The sequence below is a fragment of the Sorex fumeus genome, unplaced genomic scaffold (genome assembly GCF_029834395.1).
Source record: "Sorex fumeus unplaced genomic scaffold, SorFum_2.1 ptg000013l, whole genome shotgun sequence".
NCBI lineage: Eukaryota > Metazoa > Chordata > Mammalia > Eulipotyphla > Soricidae > Sorex > Sorex fumeus.
In genome coordinates, this window is record NW_026606070.1 from 5,755,536 (window position 1) to 5,776,899 (window position 21,364).

Below are 21,364 nucleotides of genomic sequence, written 5' to 3' on the forward strand. Positions count from 1 at the left end.
ACCATATGGGATGTTGGGAACCTGGGTCGGCCAAGTGCAAGGCAAATGCCCCTACCCCCTGTGCTACTGCTCCAGCCCCAAGTTTTTATTACTATTTCCCCAAAGTACATTACCCGGACGCCCTTCCCTATCTGCCTACCGCATTGCAACTGGCTCGGCCGTGTGCAAGGTCAGTGCCCTTCCTTCCCCGCTGAACCCTCGCTCTGGACCCTGCTATTTTTTTTGTTCTAATGGTTTCTGGACCACACCCAGCCGTGCAGGGTTTTCTCCTGATCCCTCCGGGCTGCGCTCCGGCAACTGTGCGGGATGCCAGGGGTGGAGCCCCCCGCCCGGCAGGTGCTCGCAGGCACCCCACCCGCTGGATTATCGCTGCAGCTCCCCCTCAGTCACAGGTTCGGCTGCGCGGTACCGGTTTAGCTTAAAGAGCCGCGGGCTGAGCTGGAGCGATAGCACAGCGGATAGGACGTTTGCCTTGCACGCGGCCAACCTGAGTTCGATTCCCAGAATCCCGTATGGTCCCCCGAGCACCGCCAAGCACCGCCAGGAGTAATTCCTGAGTGCAAAACCAGGAGCAACCCCTGTGCATCGCCAGGTGTGACCCCAAAAAGCAAAAAAAAAAAAAAGATGCGCGGGCTCAGGGGGCTGGAGCACACGCTCCGCATGCGGGCCCCTGGGTCCAGGCGCTCCCAAACAGGCCCGACAAGAATCCTTGGCTGCAAAGAGCTGTCCGGGCCGGTTTCCGTGGCCTCGCGTGTAAGTGGACACCGGCCTCTCCCAAAGGTTCGAGCCGCAGCGGACGGCCGGGCCGCGGGCGCGACTGCGCAGGCGCGGGCCTCCGTGACGTCAGCGCGCAGCCCCGCGCCGTGACGTCACGCCCGCGGAGCCATGCTGGGCGCGGCGGGCGCGGGGCTCGCGCGGAGCCTGCGGGCGGCGGGGGCCGTCGGGCCGCCCCGCTGCTGGGGCCGCGCGGTGGTCGCGGCGCGCGGGGCGGGGGACGGCCGGGCCGGGGCCGGGCCGGGGGCGCGCGGGCGGCCGCTGAGCCTGTCGGCCGCGGCCGTGGTGGAGGCGGCGCCGCGCCCGCTGCAGCCCTACCTGCGCCTCATGCGGCTGGACAAGCCCATCGGTGAGTGGCCGGCGCGCGGGGGACGCGGGCAAGCGCGGCGGGACGCCCCTCTCGTTGCACCTGACACGCACACGCGTCTCTCATTGCACCTGTATCACACACACACACACACACACACACACCTTTCTTTATTGATCACACACACTACACCTGTCTGAACACACACAACCTCTCATTGCACCTGTCCGAAGTCTAAGCTCTTAAGCATGCGCGCTCGCGCACACACACACACACACACACCTTTCTTTACTGATCACACACACACACTACACCTGTCTGAACACACACAACCTCTCATTGCACCTGTCCGAAGTCTAAGCTCTTAAGCATGCGCACACACACACACACACACACACACACACATACACACACACACCTTTCATCATACGTGTCCAAACACACAGCCTCTCATTGCACCGGTCACACACACACACACACACACACACACACACACACCTTTCTTTACTGATCACACACACTACACCTGTCTGAACACACACACAGTCTCTTATTGCACCTGTCACACACATGCACACACACACACACCTCTCTCATTGCACCGGTCACACACACACACACACACACACCTTTCTTTACTGATCACACACACACACACTACACCTGTCTGAACACACACACAGCCTCTCATTGCACCTGTCACACACATGCACACACACACTCCACTCATTGCACCGGTCACACACACACACAAACACAAACCTTTCTTTACTGATCACACACACACACACACACACACACTACATCTGTCTGAATACACACACAACCTCTTATTGCACCTGTTCGAAGTCTAAGCTCTTAAGCAGGCACACTCGCGCACACACCCCTTTCATCACACCTGTCCGGACACACTGCCTCTCATTGCACCTGTCACACACACGCACACACCTCCCTCTCATTGCACACACACACAACTTTCTTTACTGATCACACACACACATTACACCTGTCTGAACACACACACAACCTCTCATTGCACCTGTCCCAAGTCTAAGCTCTTAAGCATGCACACACGCACACACCCCTTTCATTGCACCTGTCCCAACACACACACACACACGCGCACACACACACACACACACGCACATTGGCTCATTTCTCCAGTAAAGTGGAAGTGCCACGTATCTGGGATATGTATGAGTCCATATATTTCTGAAATTATTGTGACATATTCGATATGCCAAACACAGTAACAACAAATCTCACAATGGAGACGTTACTGGGCCCGCTCGAGCAAATCGATGAACAACGGGAGGACAGTGCTACTGAGACTGAGCGTGGAAATTCCTAAAACATTGATTCGTAGGGCTAGAGGGAGCAATAGCAATTCCCTGGTTTCCAAGAATCTCCACCCCGGTGGGAAGACAGACTCTTGAATGTATGGGGAAAACGTGGGCTCCACATGAAGTGGGGGGCCAATGGGGTGGGGTGGGGGGGTGACTACTACTGTTGCTGCTATCTGTACGGCTGATCGAGACCAGCTACATGACTGCAGGAAATTTCTAGAACTGGCCCCAGAGCTCTAGTAGGGCGGGCTGGGCATTTTCCGGGCATGCGGCCGATTCAGGCGGTCAGGTGCAGTTCCTCACATCCCAGATGGCCCCTGGAGCACCATCAGGAATGATCCCTGAGTCCAGAGCCAGGAGTAAGCCCTGAGCATGGAGGAGCGTGTTCCCCATCCCCCAAAAATCGTTTCTAGAACTGATTGACTATCAAAGAAAAGATCATTTTTGCAAAAGAGAAAAGATCCAGATTTTTGCAAATATTTTTTCCTCCCGAAGACCCAGGAGTAGATCAGTGAGGATGTGCCACCGGGTCTGTAGGCTAGTGGGCGAGCGCAGGGCATCAGGGGGATAGAACAGGGAACTCTGACTTTCCCGTCCAGGAAGTCCCCTCTCTGCTGGGCACCTTCCACACTCCTGTATGTGACCACTGGAGCTGTCACACGTTTATGGCCAGGGAGAGGGGCAGAGAATGCTGTGCTGGTTGTGTCTTTCTTGTGGCCAGCCCCCGGTGTTTCCCTCCGACACTGCCAGGAGTGAGCTCTGAGCACAGCGCTGGGAGTCAGCCCTGAGCCCAGAGCCGGGAGTCAGCTGTGAGCATCACAGAGTGGGGCTCCCAACTCAAGATGAATAGAGTAAGTCACCATGGCTTTTACGGGAAATGCCCTCTAATGAAACAGGCCCTAGAAGCTCTTTTCATTCCATGTCCAGTGGTTTCGTTGTTTTTGTTAATCAGCATATCACTTAAATAAACTGTAGACCCAAAGAGCCTCACGTACATTTATAGGATAAAGATTTGGGAAGTACAAAGATATAAATTGAGAGCACGTCTCTCACCCCATTTCTCAGCCACCTCGTTGCTCTCCTCAGAAGAAACAGTTTTCCTGTTTCTGTTTGGTTTGGGGGTCACACCTGGGGGTCCTCAGCCCTTGCCTTGGGTTCTGTGCTCAGGAATCCCTCGAGGTGGGACCAGGGGCCCAGATGTGGTCAGCTGCCTGCCCACTCTCTGTCCAGCCCCAGCTTCAAAGGCTCCCTTCCGGAGACGGTGTTTGAGTATGCTGACAGGCAGAATGGATCTTTGTTTCATATGTGTGCGTATATGTGGACATAGACATACAGTCAGCACAATTTCCACTCTCCACTTCAGCTGAGCTGTCAGGTCAGAGAGCTTGTCTCCTAGTATGTCTGTCACCTAGCTTTGAATTTTACTGATCAGAAGACTGAAAAGCATTATCTTGGTGTGATTTCAGTGTGTATTTTTGGGGGAGGGGGTCAACCCAGCGATGCACAGAGGTTACTCCTGGCTCTGCACTCAGAAATGACCCCTGGCGTTGCTCAGGGGACCATATGGGATGCTGGGAATCCAACCCCGGTCGACCGCATGCAAGGCAAATGCCCTACCCGCTGTGCTCTCTAGCCCTCATTGTGTATTTTTCAAAATCAAGTATATTCTTTCATTTGTATGGAAGCTATTTGTACTCCTTTTCTCCGTGAACTATCGTGTCCTCTCTTTTTAAGGTGTTTTTTGGGGTGTCACACCCAGTGATGCTCAGGGGTGACTCCAGGCTCTGCGCTCAAGAATTACATCTAGCAGTGCTTGGAGGACCGTATGGGATGCCGGGGATTGACCCAGGTTGGCCGTGTGCAAGGCAAACACCCTCCCCCGCTGTATTATTGCTCCAGCCCCCTTTTTTAAAATTTTATTTATTTTTTTTTCTTATTATATTTATTTATTGAATCACTCTGGGAAAAGTTACTAAGCTCTCAGGTTTAAGTCTCGGTCGTACAATGATCCAACACCTTTCCCTTCACCAGTACTCATTTTTCACCACCAAGAACCCCAGTATACCCCCCCTCAAACCCCTCCCAATGCCTGTGAGGCAGATGATTTCTACTTAACTCTTCTCTGCATTGATTACATTCATTATTTCGACAAAAGATGCACCATTATTGTTTAGAATTTCTCCCCAATCAGAATTGCTGAAAAGGCATTGTGAAATATTTTGTTTTCTGTAGCTGGTTATAAGAATCATATAATGTCACGTGGCCACGATTTTGCATTTCTGCAAAGAGCCAGATAATGATGAGATTGGTTTCTGTGTGTCTGGTGTTATGACTGTGACCAGCCCCCTTTTTTAATTTCAACAAAAATTTCAATTTTTGTTGTTGTTTTTGGACCACACCTGCCAGTGCTCAGAGGTTACTTCTGGCAGTGCTCAGAGGACTGTAAGGGATGCTGGGGATCGAACCCAGGACAGCCGTGTGCAAGGCCAATGCCCAGCCAGCTATGCTATTGCTCCAGCCCCCTCTCTTGTTACACATTTTTTTCCCTATTTGACCACTGATGTCATTTCTTCTAGGTGCTGCCCCCGTTAGCAGGACGAGTCCTCAGCATGACTTGCCATTTTTCATTTTGTTTTCCCAGCCGTGACGTCAGTTGCGGGCGTGGCGTGTAAGCAAAGGGAGACAACACCTGCGTTTTGTCCCCGTCTTGTTTCGCCTAGGAACCTGGCTGCTGTACCTGCCGTGTACCTGGAGCATTGCCCTGGCCGCGGAGCCGGGCTGCCTGCCCGACGGGCACATGCTGGCCCTCTTTGGCACTGGAGCCGTTCTGATGCGTGGAGCCGGCTGCACCATCAACGACATGTGGGACCGGGACTACGACAGGAAGGTAGCCGCGGCCGGGGCGGGAAGCGGGAGCCGCCCCTGATGTGTTGCAAACTGAGGTCGGTGGGCCCCACAAGAGGTGGCTCATGTGGAATGGGGAGGAGAAGACGGTCACTTTCTCCCCGTCCCCCTCTGACATCCGGGACCCAGAGTTACTGGGTTCCTGTCTCGTTTGCGCTTGCAAGAAAGGAATTTCAGGAGTAGACAAGCAGTGAAGTAAATAGATTTTATTTGGAGGGTGTGTGAAGGTGTGGAGGTAGAGAGAGAGAGAGACAGCCAGACAGAGATAAAGAGAAACATGCTCAAAAGAGAACGCGTGCTTCTCCAAGGAGGGAGAGAGCCCCTAGACACATCTTAGACACGAAAGCATGAAAGTACACGTCTCAAGAGGGGATATGCGGGCGACACATGTGCTCAGGTATCACATGGGCTTGGCCACACAGGCACAAGCAGCACACGGGCTTGGGCAGCATATGTGTGTCCGAGGCTTTTTTTTTTTTTTTTTTTTGCTTTTTGGGTCACACCTGGCGATGCACAGGGGTTACTCCTGGCTCTGCCCTCAGGAGTCACCCCCGGCCATGCTCAGGGGACCATATGGGATGCTGGGAATTGAACCTGGGTCGGCGGCTGTGTGCAAGGCAAACGCCCTACCCGCTGTGCTATCTCTCCAGCCCCTGTTCAAGGTGGCTTTTATAGGCTATTCTTGGGTTGTCTTGATCAGAAAGTTCTAGAGTCTTCTCTGGGCTGGATTACATTTTAATCAGATTAAGGGAGAGGTCCAGGGTTTGAGGAACTTCATGGGGAAGAGTCCAGCCTCCTCATAGTCTGCTGAAGGTCATCACTGTCACTGTCACTGTCATCCTGGTGTTCATTGATTTCCTCGAGCAGGCACCAGTAACGTCTCCTTCGTCCTAGCCCTGAGATTTTAGAAAGTGCCACATTCGAGGCTCTTTTCAGGGTCAGGAGAATGAGACCCATCATTGTTACTGGTTTTTGGCATATTGAATACGCCACGGGGAATTTTCCAAACTCTGCCGTGTGGGCAGGATACATTTGGTAGCCGGCCAGGTTCTCCAGAGTAAGAACTAGATAAGAAGATGTCCAGGAGCTGGGTTTTATAGTCTCTGGGTCTAGGCCATTGATGGGATTACACGGCACCAGGGGCAGTTGGTGGGTGTAACACCTACATATTGGAAGATGGGGGATCTGGGTGGAGGAGGCCCAGTCCCAATCCGAGCAGGCTGGGAGATCTATGCCCCGGGTCCCGCACACCTGGGTTCCTTTTCTGGTTTCTTCATGCGGGAGGCTCATCCTAGCATGTGGAGAGGGGTCTCAGCATGGCTGTGGCTGGGTCCCAGAGGTCTTCAGCTGCCAGGGCTCTGCTCAGGGCGGAGAGGGAAACTCAGCCCTCTTTTATGGACACTAAAATAAAAGAAATTTATTTTCTTTTTATGTCTCACAATTTATGAATTTATGTTCAGTCGCCTTTTTTAGATGACTGTTCGGGCAGTTGGCTTGATTTAGCCCCCAGCATTGTTTGCTTATTTTCAGTTGAAAAAAAAATCATACGAAATATGTTAATAATAGAAAACAAGGGGCCAGAGTGATAGTACAGTGGGTAAATTGTTTGCCTTGCACACAGCCAACTGGGGTTCGATCCCCAGCATCCCATATGGTCCCCCGAGTACCACCAGGAGTAATTTCTGAGTGCAGAGCCAGGAGTAACCCCAGAACACGAATGTGGCCTCCAAACAACATAATTACAGATAATCTTAATTGCTGCCTTTATATCTCAGAAAATGCTCATTGTGAGAGCTTTTTATTGTCTCACAGGAAGTAACTTGAGTTCCAGGAAAAGGATTAAGTAATTTGCAAAAATTCACACAGCCAGCAAATGTTGGATTTGGGTTCGGTTATCGGGCCCCTCGATACCGGATCCCGGGTTCCTAAGTTCTAGCAATGTTGAAATGTGTGAGTGGGGGGGGGGCGTTAGTTTGCAATAATCATACCTCATGATTTCTCATGGAAGATGCAGGCGATTCTGTGTCCCCGGGTCCGTGTCATGTTTATGATTGCACATTTGTGGGGGCCGCATCAGTGGCTCTGAGATCCGGCAGGCTGGGCTGACCGAGAGCCCCGCAGCTGCCCGTGGGTTGTGCATGAGTTCTCTGCAGAAGTGGGATGCGGCTCAGCAAGGTGACAGCTCCATCTGTTCCTAAGCGGATGACAGAATCTCACACACACACACACACACACACACACACACACACACACACACACTCGTGTAAGAAACCCAGGGATTCCACCTGTCCGTCTTCACATCTGATCTGATAGCGTTGTTTTCTTAACTGAACACACACACACACACACACACACACACACACACACACACACCCGTGTAAGAAACCGAGGGATTCCACCTGTCTGTCTTCACATCTGATCTGATAGCGTTGTTTTCTTAACTGAACACACACACACACACACACACACACACACACACTCGTGTAAGAAACCCAGGGATTCCACCTGTCTGTCTTCACATCTGATCTGATAGCGTTGTTTTCTTAACTGAACATCCCCTGCAGAATTCTCACTGTTTCCCTCTTTCTCTATGGAAATTGGACCTTTTGCTTATCTCGGTAGCAAATAGATAAGGAAGCTGATTTATTTTGTTTGGAGATAAGAAATGAGCTATGGGGATTTCTAGATCTTTTCCAGGGTGTTTTATTTCTTGGCATGATTTCACATTTTGTTATCCCTATTGTGTGTGGGGGGACTGGGGGCGCGCGCGCGGTGTTTTCTAGTTCTTTCTCAAGGTAATTCATTTCTTGGCATTACTTTACATTTTGATATCCCTCTTACCTGTGTGTGAGTGCGTGCGCATGTGTGTGTTTTGCATGAGTGGCTCACAGTGGCAGTCTCTTGATGAAACTATTAGATCAGTCACTGGGCCATTGTTCTGTTGACTGAGGATAAGATGTCCTTTTCTTTCTGTGTTTTTGTGCAGGTCACCAGAACAGCAAGCCGTCCTCTGGCTGCCGGAGACATTTCCACTCTTCAGTCCTTCGTCTTCCTCGGGGGACAGCTCACCTTGGCCTTGGGTGTTCTTCTGTGTCTGAACTACTACAGGTACAGGAGACGTGCTTTTGTCACTGGGTGGCAGTGCCGTTAGCCGCCTCTCACAGAGCCACGTCCCGACTACCATGTCGTCTGTGCGTGTAGGTCACCAAGTATAAGGCAGCTGGTTCACAGTGCACCCTGGTACCGCTCCCGGCCTGCAGAGCTCCGGCCTCAGCCCGTTCCTTCACTTTGAAGGATGCATCCCCAGGTGGGGCACTGTCCCAGGGTTTGTGGTGCACGTGTGTGACTGTTGAGGAAGCCGAAGGAGAAGTGAGGATGTTCGTTTCGCGAGAAGAGGCGCGTTGGTGACAGAGTGTCTGCTGGGCGGAGACAGAGCAGGCCGGAGCGTGTGCTGGCATATGGGGCCCTGGCTCACCCTTGCCAACTCGAGGTCTCCGAGCTTACAGCTGGGAGTCACTGCTGAGCACTGCAGGTGTCCCCTCAGAGAGAGGCAAGAGGCGACAGTGCTTCATTGAGGAGCAGTGAGACGAAGTGGAGGGGATCAGGGGTTCCTGCACTCACAGCGGCAGCTGGAGTCAGCCTGGCCGCCCTCCGCCCCCCTCATGCCCACATGCACCAAGGGCAGTGCATGGGTGGCCTCAGACTGGGAAGGCACCTCGGGAAGGGAGGCAGGCGCCCTGGGGGTGTCTGAGCAGTGCCACCAGCTGTGTGACGGTTGGCCATCTGCCTCATCTGCTTGGGTGTCGGTGTCCTCACCTGCAAAAAAGAAAGACATTGGGCCAAAGTAATAGTGCAGTGGGGAGGGCGTTTGCCTTGCATGCAGCTGACCCGGGGTTTGATCCCATACTGGTCCCCCAAGCACCGCCAGGAGTGCAGAGCCAGGAGTCACCCCTGAACATCACCAAGTGTGGACCCCCACAAAAAAATACAGATGCTGGGCTGGATTGATAGTAGAATGGTGAAGGCATTTGCCTTGCACGTGTCTGACCCAAGCTCAATTCCCCGCATCCCATATGGTCCCCTGTAAAATCTTAGCACGCCGAAGGTTGTGTTATCCTACAGTCCCCGAGCCCCTCCATGAGTGATTCCTGAGTGCAGAGCCAGGAGTAACCCCTGAGCATTGCTGAGTGTGGCCCAAAAAGCAAAAAAATACACACACACACACACACACACACACACACACACACACACACACATGCTAAAACTCTCTGCGCTTCAGATTGTGGTAAAGATTATGAATTATACGTCAAACACTTACGACATTGCCGGTATACGTGGGTGTGCTGCATGCATTGGCTATTACTATTTTAGTTGTTTTAGAACATTTAAGATATTTTTAGGATGAGGATTTTATCTTAACAAGTACACAGTTTACGATTTAAGAATTGTTTTCTGTGAGTTATTACCTTACTTGGTGATCTCTAAGAATGGGTGGTTTTACCCTTTTTAATTTTTTCTTTTTTTTTCTGGATTTCAGCATCGTGCTGGGAGCAGCATCTCTGCTTCTCGTTGTCACCTACCCTCTGATGAAAAGGGTCACCTACTGGCCCCAGCTCGCCTTGGGTGAGTTTGAAATGGCCACAGCCGCGTCCTTCCTTCCTTCCTTCCTTCTCCATAGACTGGACTTTCCCGTCTGCGTAACGGGCGGCTGAGAGCAAATGCCATCTCTGTGACATTCTCCGAACCAAGAATAGATTGTTCTTAGCTTGGAGACGGGGACGGCTGGCTCAAGGGACCAGAGAGTGTGATCCCAGGAGGAGAGGGAGTGCCCTCACCCCACGGCTGCCTGCGGGGCCTCCCACAGGATCTCACTGGGAGAGCTGTAGGCACCTGGTGCCCGGTGCCTTAGAATGAATTGCGGAAATACCCACTCCTGGACTTTCCAGTTCCCAGAGTAATTTCCAGTACTCTTAGAACTCTGCTAGTTGTTTGAACCTTTTTTTTATTTTCTGGTAAATGTCACTGTCACTTTCCTCCCGTTGTTCACCGATTTGCTAGAGCGGGCCTAGTAACATTGTGAGACTTGTTACTGTGTTTGGCATATCGACTACGTCACGGGGAGCTGGCCAGGCTTTGCCACGTGGGCGAGATACTCTTGGTAGCTTGCCGGGCTCTCCGAGAGGGACGCAGGAATCGAACTCGGGTTGGCCCTGTTAGCCACGTGCAAGGCAAACGCCCTACCTGCTGTGCTATATCGCTCCGGCCCAAGGAACTGATGTGGGCTTAACTTGTGGGGAAGTATCAGTAGAATATTGACCTTTTTCGCAAGTTCCCTCCTTCAGTGTTCGTTTCTTTTTTGTCATTTAATACAAGAAAGTAGAAAGAGGCTGTAGAGTTAGTACAATCAATGGGCAGGGCGCTTTTGCACACAACCCACAAGCAACCCAGGTTCAATCTCCAACACCCCTTATGGTGCTCCAAGCCCACTGGAGTGGCCCCTGAGCCGGGAGTGAGCCCCGAGCACTGTTGGGTGTGGCCCAAAGGAGTGGGGATCTGGGGGAGGGAAGAGAGCAATGGCCTTGTCTGAGATTCTGGGTTTGATTGCCCATATTGGAGGGGATGAAATAAAACATACTCTGGCCTCAGGACTGGAGCGATAGTACAGCGGGTAGGGGGTTTGCCTTGCAAGCGGCCAACATGGCCAACCCGAGTTCGATTCTTCTGCCCCTCTCGGAGAGCCCGGCAAGCTACCGAGAGTATCTCGCCTGCACGGCAGAGCCTGGCAAGCTCCCCATGACGTATTCGATATGCCAAACACAGTAACAACAAGGTCTCCAATGGAGACGTTACTGGGCCCGCTCGAGCAAATCGATGAACAACGGGAGGTCAGTGACAGTGACTCTGGCTCTGGCCTCGGGATCGTTGGGCAGAAGAAGCTAAGAAGTATTTCTTGAACCCTGTCCCACTGCCTTACCCCAGGAATTGCCCAGAGCACTGGAGAGAGAGGGCTGCAGGCTGAGGGGGCACCGAGAGGGTCCCTGACCGCAGGGGAGGAGAGCAACGAGCAGGAGGGATTCTCTGTAGAGATAAGCTGCGTAGCAGAAGTGGGGCACCACTCTCCCCCCCCCCCCCGCCACACACACACACACACACACACACACACACGCACACGCGTGCACGTGCCCGTGTTCAGGGCACACCTCGGTGTGGTGCTGGGGATGAAGTCAGGGTCCCCTGCAAGGCGAGCACCCTGTCTCCCTGGTCCTGGACCCCTCGAGTGTGAGCCCTCCAGCACCTAGCAGTGTTCAGAGCGTAAATCACTTCTGGCGGGGCCGGAGCAATAGCACAGCGGGTGGGGCATTTGCCTTGCACACAGCTGACCCGGGTTCGATTCCCAGCATCCCATAGGGTCCCCCCACCCCGAGCACCGCCAGGAGCAATTCCTGAGTGCATGAGCCAGGAGTAAGCCCTGTACATCGCTGGGTGTGACCCAAAAAGCAAATAAATAAATAAATAAGTAACTAGATAAATAAATCACTCCTGGCTCTGTGCTCAGGGCTCGGGGGGAACCATATGGGGATCAGACGCCCGCTGTACTGTGACTCCAGGCCGGGGGATGTTTCTTTTCAATCCTTGGGAGGATGAGCAGATAGGAAGGAATCTCTTCAGTGCCAGTGCCCCCCAGGGCTGCACCCAGGGCTGGGGGGGTGGGGCAGTGGTGTCAGGGTGGTGCTTTGGCCCCGGGGCGCTCCTGGCACTGTGCTGGGCTCGCCAAGTGCCTCTGTCTGAACTCTTGTGTCTGTGCCTCTTGAGGACGCAGGGTGGTCGAGGAAAGGGCCTGGAATTTTCACTTAGGCCTAAGCATAGACTCAGGGGCGGCCACTGGCTCCTGCCTGCCCAGCACCTGGCTGGACAGGATAAACAGGGCCATGAAAACTGCCTTTTTGGTTTTGGTTTGTGGTCCATACCCGGCAATGCTCAGGGGCTTGCTTCTGGCTCTGCACTCAGGGGACTATATGGGGCTGCCAGGGATCAAACCTGGGTCCACCACATGCGTGGCAAATGCCCTTCCCGCTGTCCTGTCTCTCTTGCCCGAGACCTCCTTTCTCCTCTCAGCAAGATGTTACTCTTCCTCTTGCTTGTGTTATTTTAACTATTAATTGCTTTGAGCCTGGTTCCATGGCCTCCCCAACCCCCCGCCCACCATTGCACTTATTTTTGTTTGCTTTATTTATTTATTTATTTATTTTTTGCGCTGTATCACTGTCATCCTGTCGTTCATCACTTTGCTTGAGCGGGTACCAGTAACGTCTGCATTCGTCCTAGCCCTGAAATTTTTTTTTAAATTTTATTTATTTATTTTTAATTTTTAATAGTGAGACATCATGAGGTACAGTTGCAGACTTACACATTTTTGTGCTTGGGTTTCAATTATACAATGATCAAATACCATCCCTCCACCAGTGCCCACTTCCCACCACCACGGATCCCAGTATCCCTCCCATCCCCCATCCCCCTCATCCCACCTTGTCTCTGTGGCAGTGCATTCCCCTCTGTTCTCTCTTTCCTTTTGGGTGTTATGGTTTGTAAAAGAAACATTGAGTGGCAATCATGTTTGGTCTATAGTCTACTTTCAGCATGCTTCTCCCATCCTGGGAGGATCCTCCCAACACCTTTATTTGGTGTTCCCCTCTTTATCTGAGCTCCCTTTTCCCCTAGTATGTGTGGTTGGCCTCCAAGTCATGGAGTAAAATTCCTGGTACTAATCTTGGCCATTCTTGGGTGTTAGTTTCCTATTTTGTACTTTATGTTCCCCAGATGAATGCAATCTTTCTATGTCTATCCCTCTCTTTCTGACTCATTTTGCTTAGCATGACACTTTCCATGTAGTACCACTTGTATGTAAATTTCATGACTTCATCTTTTCTAACAGCTACATAGTACTCCATTGCGTAGATGTACCAAAGTTTCTTTAACCAGTCATCTATTCTCGGGCACTCAGGTTTTTTCCAGATTCTGGCTATTGTAAAGAGTGCTGCAATAAACAGGCAATTGCAGATGTCACTTCGACTATACTTTTTTGCCTCTCTGGGATATATTCCTAGGCGTGGTATTGCTGGATCAAATGGGAGCTCAGTTTCTAATTTTTTGAGAATCATCCATACTGTTTTCCAAAAGGTTAGCCCTGAAATTTTAGCAGCCTCTCCTTACTCGTCCTTCCCAGTGGCTCCACATTGGAGGCTCTTTCAGGGACAGGGGAATGAGACCCATCATTGTTACTGTTATTGGTTTATCAAATACGCCACGGGGAGCTTGCCAGGCTCTGCTGTGTGGGTGGGATACTCTCGGTAACTTGCCCAGCTGTCCGAGAGGGAGAACTAGACAAGAGGAGGTCGCGTGGCTGCGAATATGGCTGCATGCTTCCGGGAGCTTTGCTTTATAGTCTCTGGATCTTGGCCGTTGATGGGATTACACAGTGCTGGGGGCAGTTGGTGGGTGTTACTGCCTAGCTACGGAAAAATGGGGGATCTGGGTGGAGGAGGCCCAGTCCCAATTGGATCAGACTTGGAGACCTCAGCCCCAGGTCCTGTACACCTGGCTTCCTCTGCCGGTTCCTTTATGGGTGAGGCTTGTCCGAGCATGTGAGGAGTGGACCAGAGCATGGCTGTGGCTGGTTCCAGAGGTCTTTGGCTGCCTGGGCTCTGCCCAGGGCGGGGAGGGAAACTCAACCTGCCTGACTCCAAGGGGCCCCGGTGAAGACAGCCTGGCGTGCAGACTGATTATTATTTTTTAAAATGAATTAATTTTTGCTTTTTAGCTCACACCTGGCGATGCTTAGGAGTTACTCCTGGCTCTGCACTCAGAAATCACTCCTGGCAGTGCTCGGGGGACCCTATGGGATGCTGGGAATCGAACCCAGATTGGCCATGTGCAAGGCAAATGCCCAACCTGCTGTACTATCGCTCCAGCCCTTTTTTGTTTGTTTAGAAAATAACTACCATGAAGCGTGGAGAGAATGTAAGGAAGAAACTGAGCATGGACCCAGACGTGCATGTGTGTGGCCACCCTGTCCCCCCGGGCTCTGTCTCACTGTCCCCCTCTCTGTGTGGCCTCCGTAGGGCTGACCTTCAACTGGGGGGCGTTGCTCGGCTGGTCGGCTGTCAAGGGCTCCTGCGACCCCTCCATCTGCCTGCCCCTATATTTCTCCGGAATCATGTGGACCCTGATATACGACACCATCTATGCCCACCAGGTAAAGCCACTGCATCTTGACATTTGCTTTTCACCTTCGAGACAATCAGCATCTCCCACGGTACTTGGTTGAAGTGTGAAATAGCGTACTCTGGCGTATGGCTTGCAGATTGATGGTCACAGTGCGTTACTAGATCATTTGCCGCCAAGAGATAGAAATTTTCTTTCTCTGGTTCTGATAACGTTTTTATTAATTTAGGCACTGTGATTTACAGCAATAATGGGGCTTTTTTGGTTTGGGTTCAGTTTGGTTTGGTTTTTTTGGGGGGGTGGGGGGGGCTTTTTGGGTCACACCCAGCGATGCACAGGGGTTACTCCTGGCTCAAGCACTCAGGAATTACCCCTGGCAGTGCTCAGGGGACCATATGGGATGCTGGGAAACGAACCTGGTTTGGCTGCGTGCAAGGCAAACCCCTCCCTGCTGTGCTATGGCTCCATCCTGGGTTCAGTTTGGTTTGGAATTGAGGCCACACCCAGCTGTGCTCCGGGCTCCCTCCTGGCTCTTTTTTGTTTGTTTTAGAAAATAACTACTACTCTGTGCACGAGGATCAAACCTGGGTCGGTTGTGTGCAGGGCGCCTGCCCTCCCCACCGTGCGTCTCTCCGGCCCCAAACAGCAGGGCTGTGAATGGTGGGTTTCTCGCCCAGATTGTTCTAGCACCGCAGCTTCCACCTGTGTCCATTTCCCCCCCCATCATGTCCTGGGGTCCCGCCATTCTGCCCCCCTCGTTCCCCCATGGCAAGCTCCCCAGTGGAGATCAGCCCTGATGAGAATTCTGGGTCCCGAGAGGTCATACAGTGGTTAGGGCACTTGTCTGGCACAGGACAGGAGTGATTTCCTGAGCACAGAGCCAGGAGTGCTCCCCGAGTACAGAGCCAGGATTACGCCCCGAGCACAGAGCCAGGAGTGGTTTCCAAGCACGGAGCCAGGAGTACGCCCTGAGCACAGAGCCAGGAGTGGTTCCCGAGCACAGAGTCAGGAGTTAACCCCGAGCACTGCCAGGAGTGATCACTGAGCACAGAGCCAGGAGTACGCCCTGAGCACAGAGCCAGGAGTGGTTCCTGAGCACAGAGTCAGGAGTTAACCCCGAGCACTGCCAGGAGTGATCACTGAGCACAGAGCCAGGATTCCGCCCCGAGCACAGAGTCAGGAGTTAACCCTGAACACTGCCAGTAGTGATTCCCGCACACAGAGCCAGGAGGAAGCCCTGAGCACTGCCGGGAGGAAGCTCATAAACGAGAGAGAGAGAGAGAGAGAGAGAGAGAGAGAGAGAGACTGACTGCTCCAGCATGACCAGCTCTAGTCATGATCCTATATATCCCGTTTCAGAACCTGCCCAGTAGCGGGATGTCTCTGCGCTTGGCACCTTGATCCACAGACCCCCTCTCCCCCAGCCTGCCCACTACCAGTCTGTTCCATATCTTTGGTGGTCTTGGCTGTGGCAAATAATACTGTGGTGAATATCAGGTGTGTGTAGTGTATCTTGACGCGTTTTTGTTTGGTTTAATTTTTTTATTTTATAAAGTAGCTCACAAAATTTCATTACATTCGCTTTTCAAACACCAATCCCACCCCCATGACACCTTCCCACCACCAAATTTCAGATGTTTCCATCCTGCCCCAAAGCAGAACCAAAGTAATGTATTTTGTATGGTTTGTTATGAAAAACCGCTGAAAATGCCACAAAAAATTATCCTTAGAGGAAAGAGTGTGGAGGTTGTTGTATTTCACCCACAGGCCATTAAGAGATCACTATACATGTTGTTAATGGTTGGGCCTTGTGTGCTTTATATATGTATATATATATGTATATATATATATAAAATTTACATTTCCCTCTAAGATTGGTTGCCGATTGGTTGCCTCCTACTTTGAACACTATCAGTTGTGATGCAGTAATATTGGAGTGTGGGTAGGGTGTGTGGTTTGAAGTATTGTGTGGCCGCAGTCAAGGAATAGATTTACTCATGGGTGATGCTTGCCCAAGCGTGTGGAGAGCGGCCATTTTTTTTTTAATTTGGTTTTGAGTCACACCTGGCAATATTTGGGGCTCACTCCTGGCTCATGCACTCAGGAATCTCTCCTGGCAGTGCTCAAGGGACCATATGGGATGCCGGGGATGGAACCTGGGTCATCCGCGTGCAAGGCAAACGCCCTACCCACTCTGCTTTCGCTCCAGCCCCACGTGTATGTTGTTTCACCTTGATTCTCTCTGGGGAACATTTGGATCCTGCCTGATGGTACTCGGGCTACTCCTGGGTCAGTGCTCATAGGGCATGTATTCCTGGGGGAACTTGGGCTTAGGCATGCAGAGACATGGGACCAGCAGCTCTCTTCTACCTGGCCTTTTTTTTTTTTTTTAACTTTGGTTTATTTGCTGCTTTTAAGGATTTTTATAGTAAGCCGATGAAAGGGCTAGCCCTTTTTTGCCTAAAAAGAAAAGCAGTGTGTTGTGATAAAAAAATAAATAAATCATTAAGGGGCTGGAGTGATAGTACAGAGGGTAGGGTGTTTGCCTTGCACCCGAGTTCAATCCCCAACATCCCATGTGGTCCCCCAAGCACCGCCAGGAGTGATTCCTGAGTGCAGAGTCAGCTGTAACCACTCCAGCCCCACAATAGATTATTATTATTATTTTTTCTTTTTTTGCTTTTTTGGGTCACACCCGGGAATGCACAGGGGTTATCCTGGCTCTGCACTCAGAATTTCACCTGGTGGTGTGGTGCTCAGGGGACCACATGGGATGCTGGGAATCGAACCTGGGTTGGCCACATGCAAAGCAAACGCCCTACCTACTGTGCTATTGCTCCAGCCCCCGCAATAGATTTTTTGAACCATGGGGCAAAACAAAAAAAAAAAGTCACTAGGGCTGAGCGATAGCACAGCGGGTAGGGCGTTTGCCTTGCACGCGGCCAATCCGGGTTCAATCCCCAGCAACCCATATGGTCCCTGAGCACCGCCAGGAAGTGCAGAGCCAGGCGTAACCCCTGGGCATCGCCAGGTGTGACCCAAAAAGCAAAAAAAAAAAAAAAGAGAAAAAGAAAATCATTGGCCAAGCTCAGGAGGCTCATCCGGCGATGCCCGTGCGTCTGCGTCGGTTGAAGAGGGGGTGTGGGGATGGCCGCGGGGGTCCCAGACCCCTGAGCGGTGCATCCAGGGCTGTGGGTGGGCCGTGTGAGGGCTAAGCCTCAGTAACCGCTGTTTCTTGTCTGCCCCCAGGACAGGAGGGATGATGCATTGATCGGCCTCAAGTCCACGGCGCTGCTGTTCCGGGACCACACCAAGCTGTGGCTGGGGGGCTTCAGCACGGCCATGCTGGGGGCGCTGGGACTGGTGGGCGTCAACAGCGGCCAGACCACCCCTTACTACGCAGCTCTGGCGGCCGCCGGTGCCCATCTGGCTCACCAGGTGGGACCCTTGGTAGATTCCGCCTTGCTCCCCTCGGCCCGGCTCGGAGATCCTGTCCACCCAGGCCTGGGTCTGGCCACGGGCTTGGTGCGGCTGCTCTGAGCCCAACCTTCCAACCTTCCACACAGCTCTTCCCGCCTGAATCGATTCAAGGCCAGGAAATATTGTAGCCACGTCCGAGGGTACCGCTCGCAGTTGAATTACTCCAAAAAAAGAGGGGCCGAGAGTGAGAAGTAGAACTTGGTAGGGGTCTCGCCTTGCATGACACAGACCTGGGTTCAATCCCCAGTACCCTGGGTGGTCCCTTGAGCCCCTCGAGGGAGTGGCCCCTGAGCACTGAGCCACCAGGAGTATGCCCTGCACAGTCAGTTGTGTGCATACCCCTACCCCCGCCCCCCCCCCAAAAAAAAATTAACCAAGAAAACAGATTACAAATTTGTATTTTTCAAATGAGGGATTTAGGTGAAGGTGGTGTACTCACTAAAATTCAGAAACACCTCGAGGTTCTGCCAGGGAGACAGGGAGTGGAGGAGTTTCGCCCCCCACCCCCACTGCCCTTCTGCCAGGGAAACGGGGAAGTTCCCCCCACCCGCTACCGCCCGCATGCCCAGCTCCCCTGTGCCTTATTGACTCCTTAAGATGAATGCCCTAAATCTAATTTGTTTCCATTAGATTTTTTTTTTTGAATTGGGCCTTTTAGTGTACAACATCAAGCGGACAAAGAAAAGCAGTTTTCCTTAACCAACGTCTCACACAGCCGTAGTCAACTACTTTAGACTCAGGGGACTTAGAAGTGAATTTCTTAAAAGCTGGAGATGGAATAAACAGGTCGGTTCCTGGGAGTGTCAGGTGGGCCCTGATGGGTCACGTAAGGGTCCTGAGGCTGGTGCCATTGTCCTCTGATGCCCCGAGGCCTGAAGCCGTAGGCCAGGGAATGTCCCCTCAGGACACTCCAGAACTGTCTGTGGAGGAATGGGAGGTTTCTCCACGCTGGGACACAGATGCACTCAAAGCTTCCGTGGCTCCCATTCCCGCACTTACAGGCGGCTTTTTCTCTCCCTTAGCCCCTTCTTCACTTCCCAGAGGAGCCTTTTCCCCTTACTCATCACCAAGAATGCGTCATCCATCCTTCAATGACTTCCAGCTTTAAAGGCTGGGCATTCTCTTGGCACTTGTCTGAATGTTAGTGTCAAAAACAGTCCCCATTTATTTGGTTTGTTTTTTGTTTGGGGGCCATACCCAGAGATGCTCGTGGCTGACTCCTGGCTCTGTGCCTAGGTATCACTCCTGGCGGTGCTCAGGGGACCATATGAGATGCCAGGGATCAAACCTGGGTGGCCTGGGTTGAAGGCCATCCCCCTCCCCGCCGTCTGTTGCTCTGGCCCATAAACAGCTCCATCTTGTGGTGTTCCTGTTTACCAGCAATGCACATCACCTTCCTCTTCAGGAAAGATGGTTTTATCTCCCTTTGAAGAAGAGATTTTGCATGTTTTCTTGGCCTCAATTTGGTTTCCCTCAGTTTGGTTTCACAGAGTTTATTTTCATTAAGCTTCACATTTTTCAGCTGTTCAGACACACTTTCGGTGCCCTTCACCTGCTGATGTTCAGAAGGTGGTTGTAGCCAGTGTCCTTGTTAGATATCTTGGTCACATGCTTTTCTCAGGCCACACCTGGCGGTGCTCATGGCTGACTCCCGGCACTGTGCTCCGGATCACTCCTGAAAGGGCTTAGTGGACGCTGGGGATTGAACTTGGGTCAGCGCCGTGCGAGGCCTGCTTCCTACGTGCTGTGCTCTCGCTCTGGGTCACCTTGGCTACATTTTTTAATATTTCCTAATAACTTATGATCTCCGAGACACTCATCTGAACTGTAGTCCTGTAGAAACTTGGAAATTTTAGTCGGAGCCAGCGGCTGGAAGGACCAAGGAATGTCCTTCTTGGGTAGTAAAGAGGAATTCTCGAAATAAAAATACAAAGAACGTTGGCTTTCCTCTCAGATGCCCGGGAAGGAGTTCCCAGCATACCCTGGAGGAATGGGAGGTTTTTCCATGCCAGGACACTGGTACACTAAAAGCTTCCTCTGCCCCATTCCTGCGAGGCGGTCCGCCGTGGGCTCTGCATTCTGAGAGGATGAAGGATCGGGTGGTGCAAGTACGGACTCAGGACTAACACGGGGTTCTGTTCTTCTGTTACAGATTTACACTCTCGATATCCACAGACCCGAGGATTGTTGGGGAAAGTTTGCCTCCAACCGAACAGTAGGATTAATCTTGTTTTCAGGGATCGTCCTTGGGAATTTGTGGAAAGATAAGAAGACAGATGAAACAGAAAAGTAACGAAAATTAGCAAGTGGAATTTTGCTAGGAATTCCTAAACAGACTTTATTATAGATCACTCTTGGTACCTGAGAGTTCGATAACTTAAAATCATTAGATTTTAATATGCAATTTTATGATATGTTAAAAATTGAGAATCAGATGAGAGAGATTTAGAGCCTATTTGCCCATATTTCAGTTATGATATTTGTAGGAAAAGTATTCCCTGCTGCTGAGATCAGGAACTTCACCGTGACTTTTGAGATGGCCTTAAATATTTAAATTGATGCATTCTGTTTAGTGTAATTGTCACTTACAGTTGCAGGAACTGTATGAATTTCAGCACTTGGAAAATGATAGATGTATGTATCTCTCATCAAAATGAATGTAGCGAACTGGACTTCCATTAGAGAAAAGTGGAAACTGCTAAGAAAGTTGGAATTTATTCTTTATGATGGCGTTTTCTGTTTTTATTTTTATATTTTAGGAGAACTTAAAATAAGCAAATAAAAGTTTTGCATATTGTACTCTACTGTGTATGACTTTTACTTGGGAGATCTGGTCTTTTAAAGCACTGAAAATCTTAATCTCGAAAGATAATCAGTGGAGAATTACAATGTTTTCCTTTATTTGATTAAGATGGTGAATAACATTCATATGGAACAAATCTTGGAGCTGATAAATCTTTTGCAGCCATTTGTAATAACTAGGAGACAGGAAAATCTAGGTAAAATTTCAGACTCCCTTGCTGTCAAAAGATGGCTTGAACCGAATTATTCCAGTTGTTCTTCCTCCCCCTGGGTTGAAAGAACATAAAAGTAGTGTAAAGAGGCAGATGGGGGAGAAAAAACAAACCCAAGATTAAGTAAATGATTGGCCCTTTGAGGTCAGAGCAATCGTACAGTGAGCTGGGCCTTGCACGTGGCCGACCCGGGCTCGATCTCTGCCACCCCACACAGTTCCTAAGCTCCACCATGAGTGATCCCTGAGCACAGAGGCAGGAGTAAGCCCTGAGCACTACCTAGTGTGACCCAAAAGCAAACACAAAAATTACGAATA

The 21,364-nt window shown here is 51.3% G+C and overlaps 1 protein-coding gene across 1 annotated transcript; it reads left to right on the plus strand.

Annotated features, from left to right (window-relative positions):
- The first annotated feature begins 885 nt into the window (after positions 1 to 885).
- COQ2 (coenzyme Q2, polyprenyltransferase) lies at positions 886 to 20,832 on the plus strand. Its single transcript, XM_056111143.1, has 7 exons — positions 886 to 1,123; positions 5,148 to 5,314; positions 8,318 to 8,439; positions 9,869 to 9,954; positions 14,451 to 14,584; positions 17,803 to 17,991; positions 20,186 to 20,832. Exons 1-7 carry the CDS (start codon positions 886 to 888, stop codon positions 20,324 to 20,326), a joined length of 1,077 nt encoding a protein of 358 aa, XP_055967118.1. The 3' UTR covers positions 20,327 to 20,832.
- The last annotated feature ends 532 nt before the right edge of the window (positions 20,833 to 21,364 follow it).

Bases quoted from the DNA above. Each gene is read 5' to 3' on its own strand.
- COQ2 (XM_056111143.1), top strand. From the start codon at position 886: ATGCTGGGCGCGGCGGGCGCGGGGCTCGCGCGGAGCCTGCGGGCGGCG. The intron at 1,124-5,147 runs GTGAGTGGCCGG...TGTTTCGCCTAG, and splicing joins GCGGCTGGACAAGCCCATCG to GAACCTGGCTGCTGTACCTG. The intron at 17,992-20,185 runs GTGGGACCCTTG...CTTCTGTTACAG, and splicing joins GTGCCCATCTGGCTCACCAG to ATTTACACTCTCGATATCCA.